At 41.8% G+C, this 25,695-nt stretch overlaps 1 protein-coding gene across 7 annotated transcripts in view; it reads left to right on the top strand.

Moving 5' to 3' along the window:
* The first annotated feature begins 4,587 nt into the window (after positions 1-4,587).
* The window catches only part of LOC115103120 (high affinity 3',5'-cyclic-AMP phosphodiesterase 7A-like), a 33,974-nt gene continuing 12,866 nt past the window's right edge, over positions 4,588-25,695 (top strand). For 4 of the 7 annotated variants that reach the window (XM_029623774.2, XM_029623773.2, XM_029623772.2 and 1 more), the window contains exon 1: positions 4,588-5,575. In XM_029623774.2, coding sequence (XP_029479634.1) covers positions 5,438-5,575 — 138 coding nt within the window. In that variant the 5' untranslated portion in view covers positions 4,588-5,437. The remainder of the gene's footprint in view (positions 5,576-25,695) is intronic. The other 3 variants (XM_029623777.2, XM_029623776.2, XM_029623775.2) reach the window with 1 other exon arrangement.

The raw sequence follows: 25,695 nt of genomic DNA, 5'->3' as shown, positions 1-25,695 counted from the left end.
TGTTGGGTTGCTTCTCAGCCAAGGGAGTGGGCTCACTCACAATTTTGCCTAAGAACACAGCCATGAATAAAGAATGGTACCAACACGTCCTCCGAGAGCAACTTCTCCCTACCATGCAGGAACAGTTTGGTGACGAACAATGCCTTTTCCAGCATGATGGAGCACCTTGCCATATGGCAAAAGTGATAGGAAGTGGCTTGGGAAACAAAACATTGATATTTTGGGCCAGGAAACTCCCCAGACCTTAATCCCATTGAGAACTTGCGGTCAATCCTCAAGAGGAGGGTGGACAAACAAAAACCTACAGATTCTTATGCAAGAATGGGCTGCCATCAGTCAGGATGTGGCCCAGAAGTTAATTGACAGCATTCCAGGGAGGATTGCAGAGGTCTTGAAAAAGAAGGGTCAACACTGCAAATATTGACTCTTTGCATCAACTTAATGTAATTGTCAATAAAAGCCTTTGACACGTATGAAATGCTTGTAATTATACTTCAGTATTCCATAGTAACATTCTGACAAAAATATCTGAAGACACTGAAGCAGAAAACTTTGTGGAAATTAATATTTGTGTCATTCTCAAAAATGTTGGCCACGACTGTACTTAGTCCCCTCCTGTTCTCCCTGTTCACCCACGACTGTGTGGCCAAACACGACTCCAACACCATCATTAAGGTTGCTGACGACACAACAGTGGTAAGCTTGATCACCGACAACGATGAGACAGCCTATAGGGAGGAGGTCAGAGACCTGGCATTGTGGTGCCAGGAAAACAATCTCTCCGTCAATGTGAACAAGACAAAGGAGGTGATCATGGACTACAGGAAAAGGCTGGCCGAATAGGCCCCCGTTAACATCAACAGGGCTGTAATGGAGTGGGTATATTGTTTCAAGTTCCTTGGTGTCCACATCACCAACTGACCATCATGGTCCAAATACACAAAGACAGTCATGAAGAGGGCACGAGAACACCTTTTCCCAGGACCTATATACTCGGCGGTGTCAGAGGAAAGCCCAAAAAATTGTCAGAGACTCCAGTCACCCAAATCATAGACTGTTTTCTCTGCTACCGCACGGCAAGCAGTACCGGAGCAACAAGTCTAGGACCAAAACGCTCCATAACAGCTTCTACCCCCAAGCCATAAGAATGCTGAACAATTAATCAAATGGCCACATTGATCCCCCCCCTCCATTTGTTTTGTACACTGCAGCTACTCTCTGTTTATTATCTATACATAGTCACTTCACCCCCACCTACATGTACAAATTACCTCGACTAACCTGTACCCACGCACATTGACATGGTACCGGTACCCTCAGTATATAACCTCGTTATTGTTATTTTATTGTGTTGCTTTTTATTATTTTTTACTTTAGTTTATTTGGTAAATATTTTCTTAACTCTTTCTTGAACTGCACTGTTGGTTAAGGGCTTGTAAGTTAGCATTTCACGGTAATGTGTTGTATTGTTGTATTCGGCACATGTGACAAATAAAGTTAGATTTGATTTGATAAAGGAAAACGCTAAATTGTATTATACTGGGAAAGATGGGTTATCTGTGGACATCGGAGGGTTGGAGTTAAGAACAGAACAAATGGTGGATTGACCCCTGCGGGTGAAAATCCAGCACTTGCATAAAGAGGAAATGAGGAAAATATGTATAATTATTTAACTACAAAATGTAAATATTTTTTAGGTAAGGCTTACATTCACCATTTCAAAGGAAATACTGCCACCTAGCACATGGACATGGGTAGTGGAGGATAGTTGTGAAAACTCTTTTTCCCAGTGTGCAAAGGTTTGTTGTAACTTACTGTCACTTTTTATAATAGAACTGTATGTAATAGCATATTTTCATAGCAGGGTGGGGACAAACACACAGGAATGTTTTGGTGCACTGTCACTGTAGTGTAGTAGAGTACAGTAGGTCAGGAGACACTGAATAACATAGAGAAAATTAAATTGTAATGCCAATATAATGTTGTACATATAACGTAATGCCAGTTACATTTACAGTATCACATTTTAAATTAGATTAGAAACTGGGTAGTTTGGGTCCTGAATGCTGATATATATTTAAGCAATAAAGCCCGAGGGGGTGTGGTATATGGCCAATATATCTTGGCTAAGGGCTGTTCTTAAGCACGAGAGCCTGGAGTGCCTGGATACAGCTCTTAGCCATGGTATATTGGCCATATACCACAAACCTCTGAGGTGCCTAATTGCTATTATAAACTGGTTACAAATGTAATTAGAACAGTAAAAATAAATGTTTTGTCAAACCTGTGGTATATGGTCTGATATACTACGGCTGTCAGCCAATCAGCATTCAGGGCTCAAACCACCGAGTTTATAACAGACAATCTACCATGGGTATGACAAAATATATATATATGTTACTGTTCTAATTACGTTGGTAAACAGCTTATAATAGCAATAAGACAACCCTGGAGCTTGTGGTATATAGCCGTGTTGCGTTGTGCCTAAGAACAGACCTTCCATGGTATATTGGCCATATAGCACACTTCCTCAGGCCTTATTGCTTAAATATAGTATTACATTTTAAATTAGAATAGTATTACACTTTAAATGAAAATACATAGGGCATATGGCTGATAAAGTGAACATATGGCAGGAGGAGTGAATAGTTAGTTCCTCCTGTTTTATGAACTATGTCCTCTGACGTTAATGCAAATGTTCCTTTGGGAAAAAAACAACAACATTGATTCTGTTTACAGTGCACCTCTGCTAATCCCTGAGCCATAATTGTTATTTGGACTCCCTGTGGGATGATGTGGTGGTGGTGACTGAGCATACAGTGCGCGCACACACACACACACACACACACACACAGGTATCCTAGGAAACACCCAGGTGGAAAGGCTCACCTGTGTTGTATTAGTGGCTTCCTGGCTGGCTCCTCAGGGGTCCCGCCAATGATAACAATGTCTTCCCTGGGAATAGTCTGTGGTGTCCCAGGGTCTACATTGTTGGGGGAAATCATTAATTGAAATGGATGCCCTTTGACTTGCCTCATCACAGTGGTAGGCCTTAACAGGTGTAGTAGAGCTTCAATTACAATCACAGGGATTGTACAACTATTTTAAATCATAAAATTGTGCTTGTGAAATGGAGTACCTCTATTAATTCTACAAGACCTGTGCTATTTTTCTCTTGTCATATTTACTTGATCTATGTGGATACCAGCTGGCTGCCATAGGGCTGTAGAATATGCAGTGAGTTCATGATGCAGCATCCGTATTGTAGGCCTGTACTTTATCAGCACTGTAACGGTGTTTAGTGTAGCTGCAGATGTAAATCCTTGCCCCATATCCTGCTTTTGGCCTACTTTTGGACTGGAGCACTCTCACTCTCACTCTCTCTCTCTCTCTCTCTCGCACGCACGCACGCACGCACACACACACACACACACACACACACACACACACACACCAGACCTCATGGTTGGATGAGGGACTTTTTTTTCTCTCTCTCAAAGTCATATTCTGCGTCCCAAATGATACCCTGAAATGTGCACTAATTTTGACCAGGGAGGACAAGGTCCAGGGCCCATAAAAGGGTTATAGGGTGCCATTTGTAATGGAGGCAAAGTTTTAATGCTCAGTCAGGCGTATTTCCTGTTTAGTGCTTTAGTCAAATTACTTTGTGTATCATCCAAATGACATATTTGTTTAGTAAGGTTTGCCTAGGGCTACTCCCTTCAGGCCATCCACCTTGATGCATTTAGAATCTGAAAAGTGTAGAACAACAGTACAATGAAGTAAAAACAATAGTTTTCAACTAAAATGTGTCCAGAATAACACATATCTGATCTGGATTTGTTCCAAAATACTCCTATGTACTCCAAAGTACTCCTATTACATGATTCTGTTCTCCATTGATGCAGAGGTTATCTCTGCAATAATCCATCAATCAAGTTACCTGTAGTTTACACTGTACAATTGGCATTTTAACATAAAAAAGCCTATGTAGTATACAAATACATTATATTTGTGACGGGGTCATCTGTAACAGGGTAATCTAAACCCTACTGCTAGTGCTATGTAAACAATCAAGATATACTCAATCAGATATGGCCTTGAGGAGTAAATAGACCAAAATGTTTGAGTCAACATTATTTCTAAGCAATTTCACCATATTGACGTAATCACTCATTTGCATCATCGTGGCTTCTTGATTGAATCTTCAAAACGTCCACATTACATCGTTTTCTTTCTTTCATACAGCTTTAACCCCAATAGCCTATACAAGGTTCAATCAAGGTTTTGTTCAAATATGCTATATTTGCACGTGTTGACAACTCAATCAAATATCAACCAACTTTGGGCGTTGATCTGACGTCTTTGCCCAGTACAGTAACAAAAGGGTTTATAGTCGGTCAATGGCAAAAGATTGTATAAAATACAGATGTGCAATGATCTTTTGCCCAGTAATGCAACGGGAGTGTGCTGTGCTTTCCATTCAGCCAATAGACTTCTATCTATTATACATGTGGTACATCTTCCTCCAATCCCAAAGAGGGTAACATCACGTAAGCAAATACAATTGGACGCTTCAGACAGGGCTCATCAGATAGTCGATAGCTCAATCGCTGGTGGGAACTTACGTTTGGGAAGAGGGTAGAACAGCGAAATATACGGACTACGGTGGCGTTGTAGCCTTTGTTGTCGTTTGCTTCTTTAGTTTTCATTTTTGGACCCATGGATACTTGTTTGTTTCGAGGTGAAGAACGCATATTTCCCTCGTAATGCTATATGAACAATGATTACCGTCTGTGCGCTACCGTAATTTATGCCATCAATGAGGGGGAAATGGACTGAATGTAAGCTGATTACTTTCTCTACCGCCAAGGCACCGCTCCATGCAGGGACAGAATAAACACACATTTAGTTGTAAATGAAAGTTTTATATACCATTGTAGATGACCGCTCTTATTTTCTGAATATATTTTTTCCGTCTCTGAATCGTTTTCATCATCTGATTTTTGGTTGCTTGGACGTTGCACTGTCTCGGGGAAATAAGGATTTTTTTTTATATGAGGAAGCTATTTATTACAGAGATACCAAAAAGAAAGAGGCCTTTCCGTTTTCAAGGCCGGATTTGAGTTCAATAGGGTAAAATGGTAAACAACCCAAATGGATAAAATATGGAAATCATGGGACTTATTGGAATGTAATATTAGAGGAGTGGGATTGCTTTCGATAACGTTTCGTGCAAGTTTGAAGCATCAAAAAAAGATAACAGGCCATTGTAGTCACAATCACTAAATCTATTTGACTCAAATTAAGGGAAGGGGTGCTGTTGTAATTGGCACATTTGCAGTTGTGCCATCAGCATATATGCAACACTTTTTTTACATGATTTGTATGTTGCTTTTTTATTGCAATTTGAGCTGGACCGAGCTTTGACTGTTCAATGGAAGTATGTTATCAGTTACCGGTTTTGCCTCTAGACAGGCCGGTTCCTAAACATGTTCTCAGCCGTAGGGGAGCCATTAGCTTCAGCTCCAGTTCGTCTCTTTTTGGTGGACCTGCCCCAAGACAGCTGTCCAAGGTAAGCGCAAGGCAAAGAGCAATCTGGGTGGAAAACAATTAGATCTTTTAATTTTCATTCATCACATCAATGTTGGGGTTGTGCAGTGCATGATGCTGGGAAATTACTACAATAATTAGTTTAATATTGATATATTTTGATGGAAACAAAGTAGCTATTCTTTTACATTTTGAGTGGCCCACCAAATTAATAGTGTTATAGCAACTAGGCAACTTTTGCCCCATATTGATCTATATGACCCCTCCACAGGAATGCTCACAATGGACTCATTTATTATTCTTTAGCATTACATTTACATTTACATTTAAGTCATTTAGCAGACGCTCTTATCCAGAGCGACTTACAAATTGGTGCGTTCACCTTATGACATCCAGTGGAACAGCCACTTTACAATAGTGCATCTAAATCTTTTAAGGGGGGGGGGGGGTGAGAAGGATTACTTTATCCTATCCTAGGTATTCCTGAAAGAGGTGGGGTTTCAGGTGTCTCCGGAAGGTGGTGATTGACTCCGCTGTCCTGGCGTCGTGAGGGAGTTTGTTCCACCATTGGGGGGCCAGAGCAGCGAACAGTTTTGACTGGGATTCTTTATCAAGCTTTGTTATTAAGTCAGTGAGATGGCTGACTTGACCTGTATGATAAAACCCTCATCCATAATAATATGACCAATGAAAAACATTAGTGATATTATTGTACTAATGTTTTAAGCCCCCCTAATATGTAATGCATAGAGATTGAGCCATTTAAACCTGATTGAAGTTAACCAAAACAGCTTATCCATCTCCAAAAATACACAATATTTAGTGTACTGTCTGGTCTGGGCTGTTGACAACATTTTATAGTAGAGGCCTTGTTTTTCATGCCTTCAAGACAGTTTTTGAGAACAGAGTTTCTGTATAACTCAAACATCTCTAGATAACTTGTAAGGATGACACGGTAAACTGCTGAACAAGTCCATAATCCATCATCAGTCATTGGTGCTGAGCCATCCATGCAGAAGGGGTAGGCTTGCTGGGATGGCCTGGTGTACGCTGGAGGTTTCTATGCCCCATATGTCTCTGGATGCTTTGCAGGCGTATGGCAGATATACTGTAGTAGAAGCCTGCTGACACTTTAACAAACAAACCTAGAGAAAAGGAAAAACACATAATAACCACAGCATAACCTCACAGTATACACAAAGCTATTATTTCAATCAAAGGTGCTTGATCTAAGTAGCCATGATAAAGAATATTGGGTAACACTTTACCTCAAGGTACCCTTTTTTTTAAGGGGGTTGTAAAGGGTCTGTAAGTAGTTAAAGGGATACTTTGGGATTTGGCAATGAAGCCCTTTGTCTTCCCCAGAGTCAAATGAACTCGTGGATACCATTTTTGTCTCTGCGTGCAGTTTGAAGGAAGTTGCTAACTAGCATTAGCGCAATTGCTAACTAGCGTTAGAGCAATGACTGGACATCTATCTTCGTCATAGTGCTATGCTAGCTGTTACCATAGACTTCTAGTCATTGTGCTAACGCTAGTTAGCATTGGCTCGCAAAACTACTTCTAACTTCCTCATAAAGGTCTTCATTGCCCAAATCCTGAAGTATCCCTTTAATAGGCACTTCATTATTAGGTAATATGTAGTTGATAAATCATTTTAACAAGCAGTTGTTTTACTTATTTTGAAAGAACCCTAGACTCTAGTTTGATTTATCTTTCTTTAGTTTAGATAAGGTTGTGATAGTTAAGAATGCTGGAGGTGCAGTTTCACAACTTACTTGTGTAGCCTAACCTTTGCATTTCTGGTCAGAGGAGGTAATGACTGAGCCTTAGAGGCCGAGTTGAGTGACTCAATCTCGTTATGTGATTTGGGTTGTTTTGATGCCATCATGCAATCTATTTTGGCAACTTTTTAAACACAGTAATTAATACAACATAGGCCTACTGTATTATTCTGTATGGTGCCTGGTCTTAAGAGTTTCTTTGGGTTTATATATTTCAGTTTAACGCATCGTATAGGGTTGTTTTCTGATGTTAATTCTCTTGTATAGTGCTTCTGCTGTGGTCATTGACATCTATCTGTTTCTGCTGCTGAAATTCAGAGCTGCTGAAATGCATTGAATATTGGCAATACCTGATATGATTGAACATTTTAAGATAACTTTGTACTGTTCAAGACCTCATTGTAATGACTCAAAGGAAGGTTAACTTGTTTTATGTTTACATAATAACAGAGTCCAAATGGAAGCTATTCATGAGGCCGACATGACATGATGGCCCTTACCTCACACAGACTTCACAGGCCTGCATCACTCTGGGATCTGTGAGAGGCCAGTAAGGGTGTGTGATTAGTTTATGAACCCCTTAGAATGCTACCATCAAGACTGTTTGCCTTTCCCCTATATCTCTGATGGTCTTTTATGGCCCTCCCTGAGCCAGACCCGTGGTCTGTTCCATTAACGAGAAGGGTCCATCCAGTCCACACACACAGTCTGATGTGTGATTTACTACAGGCAACACACTGGGAGGAATATGGAGATGCTCACACTGCTTTCCACACTGAAGTGCCACAATTCATGGGGAAGCTTTGAATTTGTGAAGCACCTTAGAACAGTTTTAGCTTTTGTCCCTTCTACCGTTTAGAGACAGCATGTGTTTTGGGGACAGGACACACAGAGGCTAGGGGAGAGTTAATCCATTCTGTCCTCCTCCTCACTCCGCTTTATTGGTTACAGCTTTGAAGTCAGCCAGCCCAGTAGAAATTATATTTTATATACAATTTAGCTTATATTTGTCCTGTTACACACACATGTGTAATGGATTTTTTTTTTTTTGCATTTCTCAACTCCCCTGAGACACCCGGAGGGAGTGGGGTCAGTGCACCTGGAGCAATTAGGCTTAAGTGGGCAAGGGCACAGTTGCAGATAGGTCTGTGACTAAGGTAAGCGTATACTAAACCTTGCCCAGGTGTTAAGAACTTTGAATAATCAAGAATGATGCAGATGGAGATGAGGGGACTGCTGTTGAAGGGCCAGTGATGTCAAGATGCAGTCTGAGTGGCGTCCGTAGGACTGGGGAGCCTGTTGAGACATTAGAGCCAAAGCCCCTGTGACTGTGTGACGTGTCCATAGTTGAACTATGTCAAAGGCATCTGATCTGAATTAAAAAACGGTCATTGAACACATGCATTGCATTGTCTGTTCTCTGCAGCAATGTTTTTATTTTATTGGACAACTGGTACTGTCTCTAGTTAAGTTATTGGTCATCTCAGCTTTTAGCGTATTTCAGCTTTCAGCGCAATGGTCATTTCCTACACCCTGAGGTTCTATGCAAAATAGGGGGGAGATGACAGTACCCTACGTGGTGATGTGTCCGTTACAAATATACAATACCTTGGTATTCCATGGGCCTGTAGCTGATAGGATAGCCTTGTTCAAGCTTCAGGTAAATTTACCTGTCACACTGTTCGTGGACCAGTATCCTGTCAGATTTGAATATATGGTCAAGTTTGGTTTGCATGAAGTCTGAATTTGCATGATATTTGACAGCTTCTTAGGCTTAAGGGGGGACTGATACTAAACGCAAGCCCAGGTTGTGTCCCAATAATCTGTCTTTTGACTAAGTCCAGCACTATAAAGAAAAGTTTGTCTTATGACCTTATTTTTTACCCAGTTTCATTTGCATGTTTGTGTCCTGCCAAACTGGAATTAAAGCTCAAACGAGTCTTCTTTAAAACGAGCTCACATGTGTTTTCAAACAAGTCTTGTATTCAAAGCTCACACATGCTTTCAGAATGAAATGCCTTGTAAATCCTTGAATGGAATGGCCTAGCACGTGTATTAAAATCGTGTTATTGTAGCTTTCCCCAACTGCCCCATCATATAGACAGAAACATGATGAGCTGGAAAAACAAACAAACCCGTGTTATGCTGTTTCCAGCACTCGAATGGCTTTATCACCATCGCACTTATCATCATCGCACGTGACTATAGGGGCAGATGCTACATCCCAAATGACACCCTATTCCCTATATAGTGCACTACTTTTGACCAAAGCACTATGGGCCCTGTTTTTAAAAGTAACACACTATATAGGAAATAGGCTGCCATTTGGGACGCAGTCAGAGACCTGTCCAGTATAAGATTGTTTGTTGTCGTCACATTATTACCCTGGAAAGTGTTATGTGGAATATTATCTCTTAAATGGATTTCCATTTTATCTTTTGAAAGAGCTTGCTCAGTTTGTTTTTGTAGGACACAGCACACTTATGAAAAAGTAGTGTTCGTATTCCCATTCCCAACATATGAAAAATAGGAAGTTAACGTTACAACTGACATTTGGTTACTATTTAGGCCTGCTTTCAAATGCCTGCCATCTTCTCTTTTTCTAACAACTGACCTTTTGACATGACATTTTCAACATTAAGGTCTGGTGTTTGTTATATTAATCATTTAGAGGAATAAGGATTTATCGTTGAGAAATTGTAACTATCCTCGTGTGTTAGTGGCCCCTCCAAGACGCTGAAGTCGAGGGAATAATCAGGAAACATCCCAAGTGTCCCGTTAGCTTTTTTTTGTGTTTTTTTTTCGAGTGGAATGTTTGCATAGCTGTCCTTGCAGGAATTCTGCTGCTGCATGGAGGACAGTTTCCCAAGCTATGAGCAAGTGTGACTTCCTGTTCCTGTGCAGTGCTGTGGGTCTGAGCCCTGGTCTGATGCTCTTTATGTAAGAGGCCTTGTAATGGTGGTCTAATTCTGGTCCCCGTTCGCCACACTTATCAGCTGTGATGTCAACGTAGGTTGGGAGTCTAATTCGGGCTGTGCACTGCCTGGGTATGAGGGCATACCTAACTCCTCCAGTTTTGGGACTGAATTTATTCAAGGCTACAGCTTCAGAGCGTCTCAGAGAAACTTTCCCCTCTTTTTGTCTCGCTCTCTTCAGCTTGCCAGACTGACTTGTCTTGTGTAACATGTTAACAGTACAACTGAATCTTTCTTTATGTAGCGAAAGGAGCCACATTGTTCTGATGACGTTAAGTGCATAGTAGAACAGAGACTTGGGAACGTCAGTGATCTCATTCCCCTCATGTTAAATACTCCTAGTATAAACTTTTTGTCTTAACCTTGGCAGCACATCCTGTTGGACTCATGTTGCTGTGGCAAGATGAAGTACATGTACAGTAAGGGCTGGGAACACTCATGATGTTCTGCCAGATGGTCCAATGGGAATTGTACTGATCTGGTACTTGGTTGTGATTCTAACAAAGTGGATTTTCCACAAGGTGGATTTTTGATTACTAGGTAAAATCTATCTTTATCAACACTGGATTGATTTGACTAAAAGCATAGCTCTTATCATGTGCTCCATGTTTCATATTGACTATTCATATGACTGTATGCCAACTCCCAAAATGTCCATGCTTACAGAAAGGCACACATACTGTAGAAGCCAGGCTAGGCAGTCATCTCTTTGTCACTTTTTGTTAGTTTGTCAAACCCCTACGTCATGAAAAACGTAACAGAGGTGTAAGAGTGATGTACACCATGCTCCTCTACCCCCCCCCCCCCCCCCCCCCCCGAAGGGAGAGAGATCGTGGTGTGTGACGCTCATACCAGCCCTTCACTTGGCTGGCAGCTGGGTGACCTGGTGCATTCCCCTATACAGCCAGCAAGCCAGTCAGGCAGTCCCAGGAGTGTTAGGAGTGGGCAGTCAGTCAGGTGATGGCTAGCATTGGAGCTAAGACAGCTGCACAAGGTTCCACTTACTCCCTGTCCGTCCCTCTGTCCTCTCCTGCCTGCCTGGGCCTTGAGCTGTCCTTCGTCTGCGTGTCTGCTAATATTTATCAGGGCTGAAACCACGACACAGAAACACACGCATGTACAGCCAGGGAGAGGGACTATGATCCTCGGCCGTGTGGTCCAATGGGAATTGTACTTACCTGGTCCTTGGTTTTGATTCTAATGAGGTGGATTTCCCACAAGGTACGTTAGGGACTCTTGACACCAGCAGATAGTCAGTTTGGACTACGAGATAAACTATAGCTGCCTTTATCAACATTGAGCTGATTTGATTTTGAAAAGGATCTCTCCAGCGCAGACAGATGGACTGTGTGTCTGTTTACTTCCTTACTGGGAAAGGAGGTGGGGTGTGAGTCACTATGGGCTCACACTGTGATCGTCTGCTATTCTCAGGGACTGATATTTTGTTTTGATTTTGACTAGTTTCATCAGGAACAGTTGAGACTTTCAAATGGTACAGTATAAGCAGAATACCACATTGAATTTTAGTGAAATAGTTTTCGTAGTAGTATGGTCAAATGTTGTAGTGCTTGTTGTTTATCTTTTAGGGACACCAGTGGGGACATGTTATGGTTCCATCATAATTTAAGTATTTAAAGGGGCCAGTGCTGTCAAAAGTGATTTCCTGTTTTTTAATGATATTTCCACACTAAGGTCAAAATTATACTCTGAAATTGTGAAAATGATGATAATGCCCTTTTAGTGTAAGGAATTTTGTCTGGAATTTCAGCCTGTTCAGGTGGGATGGAGTTTTTGGTCCAGAGCATAACATTACAATCTGATCTGATTATTCTGACCAATGACAAGTCATCTTTTATTTGCATATTTGACCTCCTACTTTGAAGTGGTAAGGGGGTAGGCTCTCTAGATTGTTGACGAACTGATTTCCCAATCAGGGCTGTGTATGTAAATATATTTAAATGAGTATCAACTCGCCAACATGATTAGACTGAACATTTCAATGGCAAAAGGAGGCTCAGGGAAATAAATGCTGAAAATATTATTTGGAGTTATTTTCAACCAAAAAATACACAGAGTGATTTATTAGATACATGGCGATGATTTAAAAAATACTGCATGGGGGCTTTAATGACAAAAGCTCTATGTCCAAAATCATTGAGCTGTCATTGACTCTTTGGGTGGTGGGAAAGTGAGGGGTGACATTTGAGTTGTTCTCTTTGCTCCATGTGGCTTGTGGGATTTCTCCAGTGGACAATCCTGAAACCCAATCCTGTTGCTGCTAATTAGACAGCTTTCTCTCTGCAAGCAATTTCCCACGGGCCAGCGGTGTTTTGTTTCATTAGCTGAAACTGAGCTTTGGTAAGGGTTTGGCCAACAGTACTGGAATCTTTCACAGATCCCTTTTAAATCCCATTAGCTACTTAAAGTAACGATTCACCCATTTTGAATGTTGTATTGTTTTTGTGCATCTCTGGGTGATGTTCTATCACTTCCCTGGGTAATTTCATGTTTTCATGCGTTTCTCAGCTATTGCCGTTCAAGCAGGCAGAAATTTGTCCGGTATGAAGTAGCATTGTGATAAAGCATCTTTCACTACACTGGAAGTTAATAGGAAAATGACTTTTAGATGGTGAAAACGTCTATCATACATGTCAGATTTCAATGCTGACCGATGACATAACACGGGAGGTTGTCTCCTCTCAAGTGAGCCATTTGATCATATTTTTGCAATATTCCTATGTCGAAATGTGTCATTTAATGGATGGTCTAACACATTTCTCCTATTTGTCTGCCTCTTCAGTCCAGGGTGCATTACATCCAGTGGAGGCTGCTGAGGGGAGGACGGCTCATAATAATGGCTGGAACGGAGCCAATGGAAGGGCATCAAACTATAGCTGTGTTCAAATAGTCATACTAACCGTACTATTTGTGATGTAAAATTGAGTATATAGAATGTACTGTATACTGAACTCACTAAATGTACAGTAGCCCTTATCCAGCTATCCAGTTAGCTAAACACTTTTTACTTGAATCACATTGTGAAACCTCAACAAACACAAAAGTACATGTTTTCACTTACACTAGAATAGAGCACAGAATGTGTTCCACAATAACTGAACTAAATGTATGAAAATAGGAGAGTAAGAGTACTCAATCTAGAGCCAAATATAAAGGTACTAGAATGCAACTGTATGCTTGATATTGCTTAGCTAGGTGTCCCTAGGGAGAACTTGCACATCTTACACATTGCTTCTCTTCTGAACTGCTTCTTGTCACATGACACAAACAGGTAAATTCTACACTGCTGCACTTAAACTCCCACTCAGGGTGCTAAACATCTAACAGGTCCAGAACACTCCCCTCCTGGGGTATTTAACGATCCCACATAAACCTAACTCTGACCACTGGTGTCTTCCGAAGAAAGAAGGAGAACCACTTCGGAAATGGGCAGAGAGAAGACTTTCATAGTTCCCTCCTTGATGACTCTCCCGTTAACTTTCCTCACCATCCCATCCCGGCTGGGAAGGGTCTTTACAACGATGGCCATTCATTTCTTTTAGCCTGACTGTCCATTAAGACAACATCCCCTTCTTTAAGATCTGGCCTCTTGTTCTGCCACTTGCGTTGGCTCTGCAGCGTGCAGACATACTCCCTCCACCACCTGTTACAAAAGGTGTCCACTAGACTTTGTACTTGCTTCCACTCTTGCTTGTAGAGTTCAACTTCCCCAAACTTGTCTGGTGGAGGAGGGGGGACGCCAGTCTTCAGGGTCAAGAGCATAGCTAGAGTGAGGATGAGGGGTGATTCCGGGTCTGAAGATACTAGGATGAGAGGTCTGCCATTCATCATTGTTGTGACCTCGACCATCAGTGTTGTCAGGACTTCATATGTAAGGCGGGAAGATCCACATTGGCGGAGCATGCAGTCGAGGAAACGACGTGCAATGCCAATCATCCGCTTCTATGCACCACCCACATGGGATGAGTGAGGTGGGTTGAACACCCAGGTACATTTCTGTTCTTGGAGATACAGTTGTAGTCAAAGTTTACATACACCTTAGCCAAATACATTTAAACTCAGTTTTTCACAATTCCTTACATTTAATCCTAGAAATAAAAACTGTATTAGGTCAGTTAGGATCACCACTTTATTTTAAGAATGTGAAATGTCAGAATAATAGTAGAGATTTATTTTAGCTTTTATTTATTTCATCACATTCCCAGTGGGTCAGAAGTTTACATGCATGGTAGCATTGCATTTAAATTGTATAACTTGGGTCGAATGTTTTGGGTAGCCTTCCACAAGCTTCCCACAATAAGTTGGGTGAATTTTGGCCCATTCCTCCTGTAACAGTCAGCTTTGTAGGTCTCCTTGCTCACACACACTTTTTCCGTTCTGCCCACAAATTTTCTATGGGATTCAGGTCAGGGCTTTGTGATGGCCACTCCAATACCTTGACTTTGTTTTCCTTAAGCCATTTTGCCACAACTTTGGAAGTATGCTTGGGGTCATTGTCCATTTGAAAGACCCATTTGTGACCAAGCTTTAACTTCCTGACTGATGTCTTGAGCTGTTGCTTCAATATGTCCACGATTTTCCTACCTCATGATGCCATCTATTTTGTGAAGTGCACCAGTCCCTCCTGCAGCAAAGCACCCCCACAACATGATGCTGCCACCCCCATGCTTCAAGGTTGGGATGATGTTCTTCGGCTTGCGAGCTTCCCCCCTTTTCCTCCAAACATAACGATGGTCATTATGGCCAAACAGTCCTATTTTTGTTTCATCAGACCAGATGACATTTCTCCAAAAAGTACGATCTTTGTCCCCATGTGCAATTGCAAACCATAGTCTGGCTTTTTTTATGGTAGTTTTGGAGCAGGCCAAGAGAAGACTTTCATAGTTCCCTCCTTGACGACTCTCACGTTGACTTTCCTCACCACACACTGAGTGGCCTTTCCGGTTGTGTCAATATAGGACTAGTTTTTTTGTGGATATAGATACTTTTGTGCCTGTTTCCTCCAGCATCTTCACAAGGTTCTTTGCTGTTGTTCTGTGATTGATTTGCACTTTTCGCACCAAAGTACGTTCATCTCTAGGAGACAGAACCCATCTCCTTCCTGAGCGGTATGACTGCTGCGTTGTCCCATGGTGTTTATGCTTGCGTACTATTGCTTGTACAGATGAACATGGTACCTTCAGGCATTTGGAAATTGCTCCCACGGATGAACCAGACTTGTGGAGGTCAACATTTTTTTTCTGAGGTCTTGGCTGATATCTTTTGATTTTCCCATGATGTCAAGCAAAAAGGCACTGAGTTTGAAGGTAGGCCTTGAAATTCATCCACAGGTACACTTCCAATTGACTCAAATGTTTTCATTTAGCCTATCAGAAGCTTCTAAAGCCATGACATACATTTCTGGAATTTTCCAAGCTGTTTAAAGGCACAGTCAACTTAGTGTATGTCAACTTCTGACCCACTGGAATTGTAATACAGTGAATTATAAGTTAAATAATCTGTCTGTAAACAATTGTTGGAAAAATTACTTTGTGTAATGCAATTGTGAAATTGTGTAATGCACAAAGTAGATGTCCTAACCGACTTTGTGAAGTGGTTGAAAAACTAGTTTTAATGACTCCAACCTAAGTGTATGTAAACTTCCGACTTCAACTGTACCTCTACACGCTTTCTGAACTAGAGCTTGATCCATCCATCCTTAGGTCTCGGCAAGAACCAACAAAGTTTGTACCACAATCTGAACGTATTTGCTTTGCCTCTGAGGAGAATCTTCTCAGGACGTTTATGAGCCTGGAAGCACTTAGTGATTCAATTACTTCTATGTGTCCAGCTTTTGTGCACATGCACGAGAACATAACCGCCCACCTTTTGCTATTGGCGTGGCCTCCTCTGGTGCGGCGTGAGACCACCTCCCATGGGGCGAAAATGTCCGTGACTACTTAGGTGAAAGGTGGCGATACCTGTAGCTGTTCAGCTGGCAGTTATGCCATCTGCTGGTGTTCTGTCTTCCCGTGACACACTTGAAGAGTGCACCGCTGATATCTCTTAGCTCCAACCAACCAGAATCCATCTGCTCGTATGGCACCCTCTGTGAAATGTCTCCCATGATGCTTCACGGCCTCATGGCGGTGACGCACAAGCAAGGTTGCCAGGTGGTGAGGAACTAGAATGATGTGATTGACATCGTTAGTTCCCAATTTAGATTGCTCGATTCAGCCTCCAACTCTGAGCAGTCCGTCACGGTCATGATGGGACTTCGTAGACTGCTGTCAGGTAGGAAAACTGCGTTCTGCTGCTATGCACCTAAATTCCTCTGCATAACACTCGTCTTGGACACTCTATCACAAGGACTTTGCCTCTTTCCAGCTCTTCTTCAGTGCGATTCTTCAGACCGATATGACATCCATGGCAGATGCTCTCTTGTACAGGCTGAGAGAAGATCTGAGCTATGTGGATTAAGCGTGCTACTGTCCTTATGAGACTGTTCCACTTGGAGAAATTCTCAAAGCATTTGGAGCTCAGCACTGAAAACACACACAGTTCTCTTTGAGGAACTGTTTGCGGTCTTCCAGGGACTTCTCTCTGAAACCTCTACACTTCTTTAACAATGAGACTTGTTGTGGATCAGGCAGTGCTTATTCAAATTCACTGGTTTCTTCTGATCCCCTGTGTTTTCTGTTGAAGATACTTGTCTTGTGGACAGATAATGTCTTCCCGTGTCTGTCTTGCTTGTCTCTTCTGATGGGTGCCGCATGGGAGGAAAAGAGGTTGATGCTGGGGTCTGTCCTGACTTTGGCTTCTCTACGGATGAAGTTCGTGAATACCCAGAATGGAGGGAAGGTGACGTTGTTTTCTAGCTTGAATTTTGACCCTTATGATGTCCACTTTTCCTGCAGGCCATATGGGAGCTTCTCTACGATAGGGCTTACCCCTCTGGATGTGTCCAGGTACAATAGGCAAGGTAAGTAGCCATCTTGCTTTGCAGCTTTGACCTCCAATGGTAGATCTCTACGGTGAGAGTCTCTGGGGATCTTTATTTGCCACCTTGGGGATGTTCTCCAACTTGGCAAAGAGAGCCCTTTCAATGGCTTAAGATGAACCATAGCTTTCCTCAAGTCTCTTCCAGAGCATCATCAGCACAGCTGGCGGATGTCTGGCATGGACTGCCTTTATCCTACGTGCCTGCTCAGAAGACTGCGCCAAGCCATTTGATGAGCAGGTCAAGCTCTTCTCCTGCTGAAAGGCCTAGCTCTGATGTGGTATTACGGAATGAGGCTTTCCAAGCCTAATAGTTCTCAGATTCACCATCGAATGTAGTTAACCCTGTAGTGACCAACTGGCTGCGGGCAAGGTACTTGGCAAGGTCTTGGTGGTGGGGGTTACGCCATATTCACCTTGAGTAGATGATCTGCAGGGGTTCGCATGGGAACAAGTAGGAAACTGCTGGTGGCTTTCTTCTTTTATCCCCCCCATTCCTCTGGTTGTTGGCCTTACTCGGGCTGGCGAGGGTTGTATGACCTGGTGTAGGTTGTTCATCTGTGTGTGTTTGGTTGGTGGCACATTGCACGTTACCTGATGTAACTGTCAGAGTCACATGGTTCTTTGTCCCTCACTCTGTTGAACTGCTGACTTGAACTAAGGCTAGCGTGTATCACATAGTCCAAGGTGCGCTGAAGGCATTTCTGATGTGGGACTGGGGGTGAGAACCGGCCAGCCAAACCAAGATTTACTTCCTGTAGAGCAAATGTAAATCAATTTATAACATTTTTGACATGTGTTTTTCTGGATTTTTTTGTTGTTATTCTGTCTCTCACTGTTCAAATAAACCAACCATTAAAATTAGACTGATAATTTCTTTGTCAGCTAGAAGAGCTGCCATATCTGTCGGCACAGTCTTTTCGTACAAAACACAATCGACTAAAACACACATTCTTCATTCAAATTCTTCTGTCCACCTTCTAAACTGTCCCAGGGACACTAAGGCCTCTGACTACTGTTTTGGGGCGATTATTCCAAACATATGGAGCAGAAAAGGTAAATCACTCTTTAGTTAACTCTGAAGACACTAAAGGCGTCTCCAGAGTTAACCAACTGTGTGAACTGGTTTGATAACTTGTAATCATGGACCCTTAATAATAAACCCTTTTATAATAAACAAATGCCTATACAGGGTTACATATGGGTTTCTAGGGCACAACATGTGCTTCAAAAGTACAGTGCCTTGCGAAAGTATTCGGCCCCCTTGAACTTTGCGACCTTTTGTCACATTTCAGGTTTCAAACATAAAGATATAAAACTGTATTTTTTTGTGAAGAATCAACAACAAGTGGGACACAATCATGAATTGGAACGACATTTATTGGATATTTCAAACTTTTTTAACAAATCAAAAACTGAAAAATTGGGCGTGCAAAATTATTCAGCCCCTTTACTTTCAGTGCAGCAAACTCTCTCCAGAAGTTCAGTGAGGATCTCTGAATGATCCAATGTTGACCTAAATGACTAATGATGATAAATACAATCCACCTGTGTGTAATCAAGTCTCCGTATAAATGCACCTGCACTGTGATAGTCTCAGAGGTCCGTTAAAAGCGCAGAGAGCATCATGAAGAACAAGGAACACACCAGGCAGGTCCGAGATACTGTTGTGAAGAAGTTTAACTTCTTGCGTCGAGCCATCCCGGATCCGGGATCGTGAATACAGCCTCAAGCTCATTACCATAACGCAGCATTAACTATTCATGAAAATCGCAAATTAAATGAAATAAATATGCTAGCTCTCAAGCTTAGCCTTTTGTTAACAACACTGTTAACTCAGATTTTCAAAAATATGCTTCTCAACCATAGCAAAACAAGCATTTGTGTAACAGTATTGTCACCCCCAAAACCAATTCTTTCTTTGGCCGCCTCTCCTTCCAGTTCTCTGCTGCCAATGACTGGAACGAACTACAAAAATCTCTGAAACTGGAAACACTTATCTCCCTCACTAGCTTTAAGCACCAACTGTCAGAACATTTACAGATTAGCCCACCTATAATTTAGCCCAAACAACTACCTCTTTCCCAACTGTATTTAATTCATTTATTTATTTTGCTCCTTTGCACCCCATTATTTTTATTTCTACTTTGCACATTCTTCCATTGCAAAACTACCATTCCAGTGTTTTACTTGCTATATCTGTCGAACTGCTTTGCTTTATCTTGGCCAGGTCGCAATTGTAAATGAGAACTTGTTCTCAACTTGCCTACCTGGTTAAATAAAGGTGAAATAAATTTAAAAAATGGATACCTATTGATAGCTAGCGTTAGCATTTAGCGTTAGCATTCAGCAGGCAACATTTTCACAAAAAACAGAAAACCATTCAAATAAAATCATTTACCTTTGAAGAACTTCTGATGTTTTCAATGAGGAGACTCTCAGTTAGATAGCAAATGTTCCGTTTTTCCTGAAAGATTATTTGTTTAGGAGAAATCGCTCCATTTTGTGCGTCACGTTTAGCTAAGAAAAAAACCTGTATCCAGGATTGTGTAAATCTATCCGCAAGCTCATTAGCATAACACAACGTTAACTATTCATGAAAATCGCAAATGAAATGAAATCAATATGCTAGCTCTCAAGCTTAGCCTTTTGTTAACAACACTGTCATCTCAGATTTTCAAAAATATGCTTCTCAACCATAGCAAAACAAGCATTTGTGTAACAGTATTGATAGCTATTGATAGCTAGCGTTAGCATTTAGCGTTAGCATTCAGCAGGCAACATTTTCACAAAAAACAGAAAACCATTCAAATAAAATCATTTACCTTTGAAGAACTTCTGATGTTTTCAATGAGGAGACTCTGTTAGATAGCAAATGTTCAGTTTTTCCTGAAAGATTATTTGTGCAGGAGAAATCGGTCCGTTTTCAGCGTCATGTTTGGCTACCAAAAAAAACAGAAAATTCAGTCATTACAACAAACTTTTTTCCAAATTAACTCCATAATATCGACAGAAACATGGCAAACGTTGTTTAGAATCAATCCTCAAGGTGTTTTTCACATATCTATTCGATAAGTCACTCGTGGCAGTTTGGTTTCTCCTCTGTTCAAAATGGAAAAATGCACGCACCTGGAGATTACGCAATAGTTTCGACGGAGGACACCGAGCGGACACCTGGTAAATGTAGTCTCTTATGGTCAATTTTCCAATGACATGCCTACAAATACGTCACAATGCTGCAAACACCTTGGGGAAACGACAGAAAGTGTAGGCTCCTTCCTTGCGCATTCACAGCCATATAAGGAGACATTGAACACAGCGCCTCAAAAATCTGGCTCACTTCCTGTATGAAATTTCATCTTGGTTTCGCCTGTAGCATTGGTTCTGTGGCACTCACAGACAATATCTTTGCAGTTTTGGAAACGTCAGAGTGTTTTCTTTCCAAAGCTGTCAATTATATGCAAAGTCGAGCATCTTTTTGTGACAAAATATTGCGCTTAAAACGGGCACGTTTTTTTTATCCAATAATGAAATAGCGCCCCCATAGGTTGAAGAGGTTAAAGCCGGATTTGGATACAAAAAGATTTCCCAAGCTTTAAACATCCCAAGGAGCACTGTGCAAGCGATAATATTGAAATGGAAGGAGTATCAGACCACTGCAAATCTACCAAGACCTGGCCGTCCCTCTAAACTTTCAGCTCATACAAGGAGAAGACTGATCAGAGATGCAGCCAAGAGGCCCATGATCACTCTGGATGAACTGCAGAGATCTACAGCTGAGGTGGGAGATTCTGTCCATAGGACAACAATCAGTCGTATATTGCACAAATCTGGCCTTTATGGAAGAGTGGCAAGAAGAAAGCCATTTCTTAAAGATATCCATAAAAAGTGTTGTTTAAAGTTTGCCACAAGGCACCTGGGAGACACACCAAACATGTGGAAGAAGGTGCTCTGGTCAGATGAAACCAAAATTGAACTTTTTGGCAACAATGCAAAACATTATGTTTGTCGTAAAAGCAACACAGCTCATCACCCTGAACACACCATCCCCACTGTCAAACATGGTGGTGGCAGCATCATGGTTTGGGCCTGCTTTTCTTCAGCAGGGACAGGGAAGATGGTTAAAATTGATGGGAAGATGGATGGAGCCAAATACAGGACCATTCTGGAAGAAAAGCTGATGGAGTCTGCAAAAGACCTGAGACTGGGACGGATATTTGTCTTCCAACAAGACAATGATCCAAAACATAAAGCAAAATCTACAATGGAATGGTTCAAAAATAAACATATCCAGGTGTTAGAATGGCCAAGTCAAAGTCCAGACCTGAATCCAATCAAGAATCTGTGGAAAGAACTGAAAACTGCTGTTCACAAATGCTCTCCATCCAACCTCACTGAGCTCGAGCTGTTTTGCAAGGAGGAATGGGAAAAAATTTCAGTCTCTCGATGTGCAAAACTGATAGACATACCCCAAGCGACTTACAGCTGTAAGGTGGCGCTACAAAGTATTAACTTAAGGGGGCTGAATAATTTTGCACGCCCAATTTTTCAGTTTTTGATTTGTTAAAAAAGTTTGAAATATCCAATAAATGTCGTTCCACTTCATGATTGTGTCCCACTTGTTGTTGATTCTTCACAAAAAAATAGTTTTATATCTTGATGTTTGAAGCCTGAAATGTGGTAAAAGGTCGCAAAGTTCAAGGGGGCCGAATACTTTCGCAAGGCACTGTAGCTAGAATTAATGTAGGCTGTATCTCAATCAGTAGAAGAAAGTGTTTTCTGGTGCTCCCAACTTTTTAAAATGGGGAGCACCAGTGTTAACTTTTTTTTTAACATGTTTTTTTTATTTTTAGATCTCTGGTCGTAGTAGTACAGTGGTAGTATGTGTAGTAACATAAATAGTAGTAGTAGTAGTATATTGGCTTAGCAGCAGAATCATAGAAACATCATCGATTGCTTATTTTATTAGTGGACTTTAAAGATGAGGTCTTGATAAGACAGGCCAGTCACAGCAAGTCTTAGGAGTTTTATGATGGATAACTGAATTGGGACACAGGGTTGAAATAAATAATCTGAATGTGATGTTGAGTTAGAAGAAATTGTGGGTAGCATGGAATAACAGTGCATTTCTGTTCATTCACCAAACTTTATGGTTTTTGGAAGAAACTGTACCCCTGTGTTTGAAAGGATGTTGTGTGTGTCTGATTCCATTGTTGTCAAAAGTAATCAATCACGATGACGTACTGATATTTATTGAATGATGAAGCCAGTCCACTTGCATTGAGATTACGCTGATAGCAGAGTCGTGAGCAGCAGTTGTGTGTTGACTTGTGAATGTAGCATCTAAGGTCAAGCATTTTAACAGGAGCGAGTGGCGTGAGGAATGGAGGCATATGTCCGTCCCAGCCTGACAGACGCCACAGTGTTTGGAGTGCAGCGAGGCAAGCCGGCACAGCCCACATAGCGCCATGTAAAGGGAGATGCCAGTTGCTTGTCTGGATAGCTTGTCTGAAGCACATTTGGGCACAGCAGGTTTGGATGTCTTACAGCCCTTGTGTGAGGGCCTGATATACCCCGGCTTTGGCTGCCATAAACAACTGATTTGTGTTAACAATGGTGTTGTTGGTACTACAAATACTGCCTTCAAACCAAGGCTTCATATACTGCTTTGTCTGTTTTAGTTCATATTAGATTAGCTTTTTTTAAACTATAGCCTAGGTGATATGTAATGTTATAGTATTGTCTGCCCATAAACTAAGACCTTGTGCAATTGCCAGTATGTGGTTTGAAATGAGGATGATAAACTAGAGGATGAGTCACTCTCACTCAGTAAATAGTAGAGAAGCAGCGCAATGTCCAATCCATTTCAGTACATACTTTGTCATTAGCTGCTCCATAAACGCAATAGGAAAACAACTCTGTAAACAGACAGGGGTCACAGCCAGTTTTCGGGTTGTTACACCAATTCGATGCCTTTTGAGAAGTGTAACTTGGACATATAGAACTTTTAATTTCAACTAATTTTAACATTCTGTCATAGAGTTCAACTTCATTAAAAAACGCATGTTCCCATCTCGATGTTAAATTGCTATAGTAATTGCTGCCAAATAAAGTAAAAGAGATGACCTTAACAGGGTTGACGTTTTCATCTTAAATTAGCCATAAGACCCCTTGTAACAGAGGGAATGGAAGCTTGTTGTGTGCAACAGGGAGGGGGCATAAGCCTCCCCCCTCTTACGCTGCTGCTACTCTCTGTTATTATCTATGCATAGTCACTAACTCTACCTACATGTACACTAACATTAAAAAGTTTGGGGTCACTTAGAAATGTCCTTGTTTTGAAAGAAAAACAACATCAAATTGATCAGAAATACAGCGTAGACATTAATGTTGTAAATGACTATTGTAGCTGTAAACGGCAGATTTTCTTATTCCATTAAAAAAATATATATCTACATAGGCGTACAGAGCCCCATCACACCTGCGTTCCAATGGCACGTTGTGTTAGCTAACAAAGACCTCCCTTCTGAAACTCGTCAGTCTACTCTTGTTCTGAGAAATGAAAGCTATTCCATGTGAGAAATTGGCAAGAAACTGAAGATCTTGTACAACGCTGTGTACTACTCCCTTCACAGAATAGCGCAAACTGGCTCTAATCAGAATAGAAAGAGGAGGCCTCCCGGGTGGCGCAGTGGTTAAGGGCGCTGTACTGCTGCGCCACCAGAGACTCTGGGTTCGCGCCCAGGCTCTGTCGTAACCGGCCGCGACTGGGAGGTCCGTGGGGCGACGCACAATTGGCCTAGCGTCGTCCGGGTTAGGGAGGGTTTGGCCGGTAGGGAAATCCTTGTCTCATCGCGCACCAGCGACTCCTGTGGCGGGCCGGGCGCAGTGCGCGCTAACAAAGGTTGCCAGAAGCACGGTGTTTCCTCCGACACATTGGTGCGGCTGGCTTCCGGGTTGGAGGGCGCTGTGTTAAGAAGCAGTGCGGCTTGGTTGGGTTGTGTATCGGAGGACGCATGACTTTCAACCTTCGTCTCTCCCGAGCCCGTACGGGAGTTGTAGCGATGAGACAAGATAGTAGCCACTAAATAATTGGATACCACGAAATTGGGAAGAAAAAGGGGTAAAAAATAAAAAGAATAGAAAGAGGAGTGGGAGGCCCCGGTGCACAACTGAGCAGGAGGACAAGTACATTAGTGTCTAGTTTGAGAAACAGACGCCTCAAGTCCTCAACTGGCAGCTTCATTAAATGGTAACCTCAAAACACTCATTGTCAACAGTGAAGAGGTGACTCCAGGATGCTGGCCTTCCTTAAATTGAAAAAGAAAATGTCTAGCCAGTCTATCTATGGGTAACAGGGTTGACATGTTATGCCCGACCTGCTCAGTTCTGAGCAGAAATGGTATTCTTAATCTAAACACTAATCATCTTTCAGAGCACACAGTAAGTTTCAAATGATACCAAAACTATATTTTTAAAGCAACTACAGACTCATTGTTGTAGTGTCTGAAAGCAGGACAAAATGTCACATCTCCCAACTTGAATTAGTTATTTCTCAATAATTATTTTGGATACAGATTTCAAAGTTATGCCAAAACCCCCTTCCCCCAAATGATCTTTATATGGATTTAATTTCAGGAAGATCCAAAACATCATAATTATCCCTGGGCCAATCTTGTGTGGAATTGCCCAGCTCCTATATTGTAGTTCAGCCTTCCTCGGCTTTCCTGCATGGTCACCCCCTGGAGCATATTACTCTGTAATCACCCCTGTTCTCTGTCAGTACTCTCTGATCTTTTTTGACTTGGCTTACAGTTGTATACTGGTATGGTATTGCCCAGCAGTTCATTTGATATCAGGTCTTTTAATCTAACTTAAATGCAAGGTCACATGCAAGACTTTATAAATACAGCCACTGGCCAAAGAAGTCCGTATGGCATTTATGTTTTATGCCTTTGCATTCAACAACACTTTTGGGGCTAGGGATGGGCTGATGGAGGAATATCATTTATACAAATAGGTTGCGCAGATTGACGTCATAGTTAGATTTGAGTGTCCCCAGATGTGGCACTGAGCCAGCATTTGCTGCAGAGGGAGAGGAGAGCGGAGAGGAACTGACTTGTTTCCACTAGATAGCACATCCACAAAGTCAGATTCCACAGCCAAAAAGCAAAATTGTAGAGAAAAAATAAAAGCTTTTTTGTCTTTAAGGTTAGGGTTAGGCATTCTGGTTAAAGGGGAAGGGGGATACCTAGTCAGTTGTCCAACTTAATGTATTCAACCAAAATGTGTCTTCCGCATTTAACCCAACCCCTCTGAATCAGAGAGGTGCAGGGGGCTGCCTTAATTGACATGCAGGTTCGCAGTGTGGTTAAGGTTAGGTTTAA

This window comes from Oncorhynchus nerka, linkage group LG20 (assembly GCF_034236695.1).
Source record: "Oncorhynchus nerka isolate Pitt River linkage group LG20, Oner_Uvic_2.0, whole genome shotgun sequence".
Lineage (NCBI taxonomy): Eukaryota > Metazoa > Chordata > Actinopteri > Salmoniformes > Salmonidae > Oncorhynchus > Oncorhynchus nerka.
Note: the sequence above shows the minus strand (reverse complement) of the source record. Positions and strands in the feature narration are given on the sequence as shown.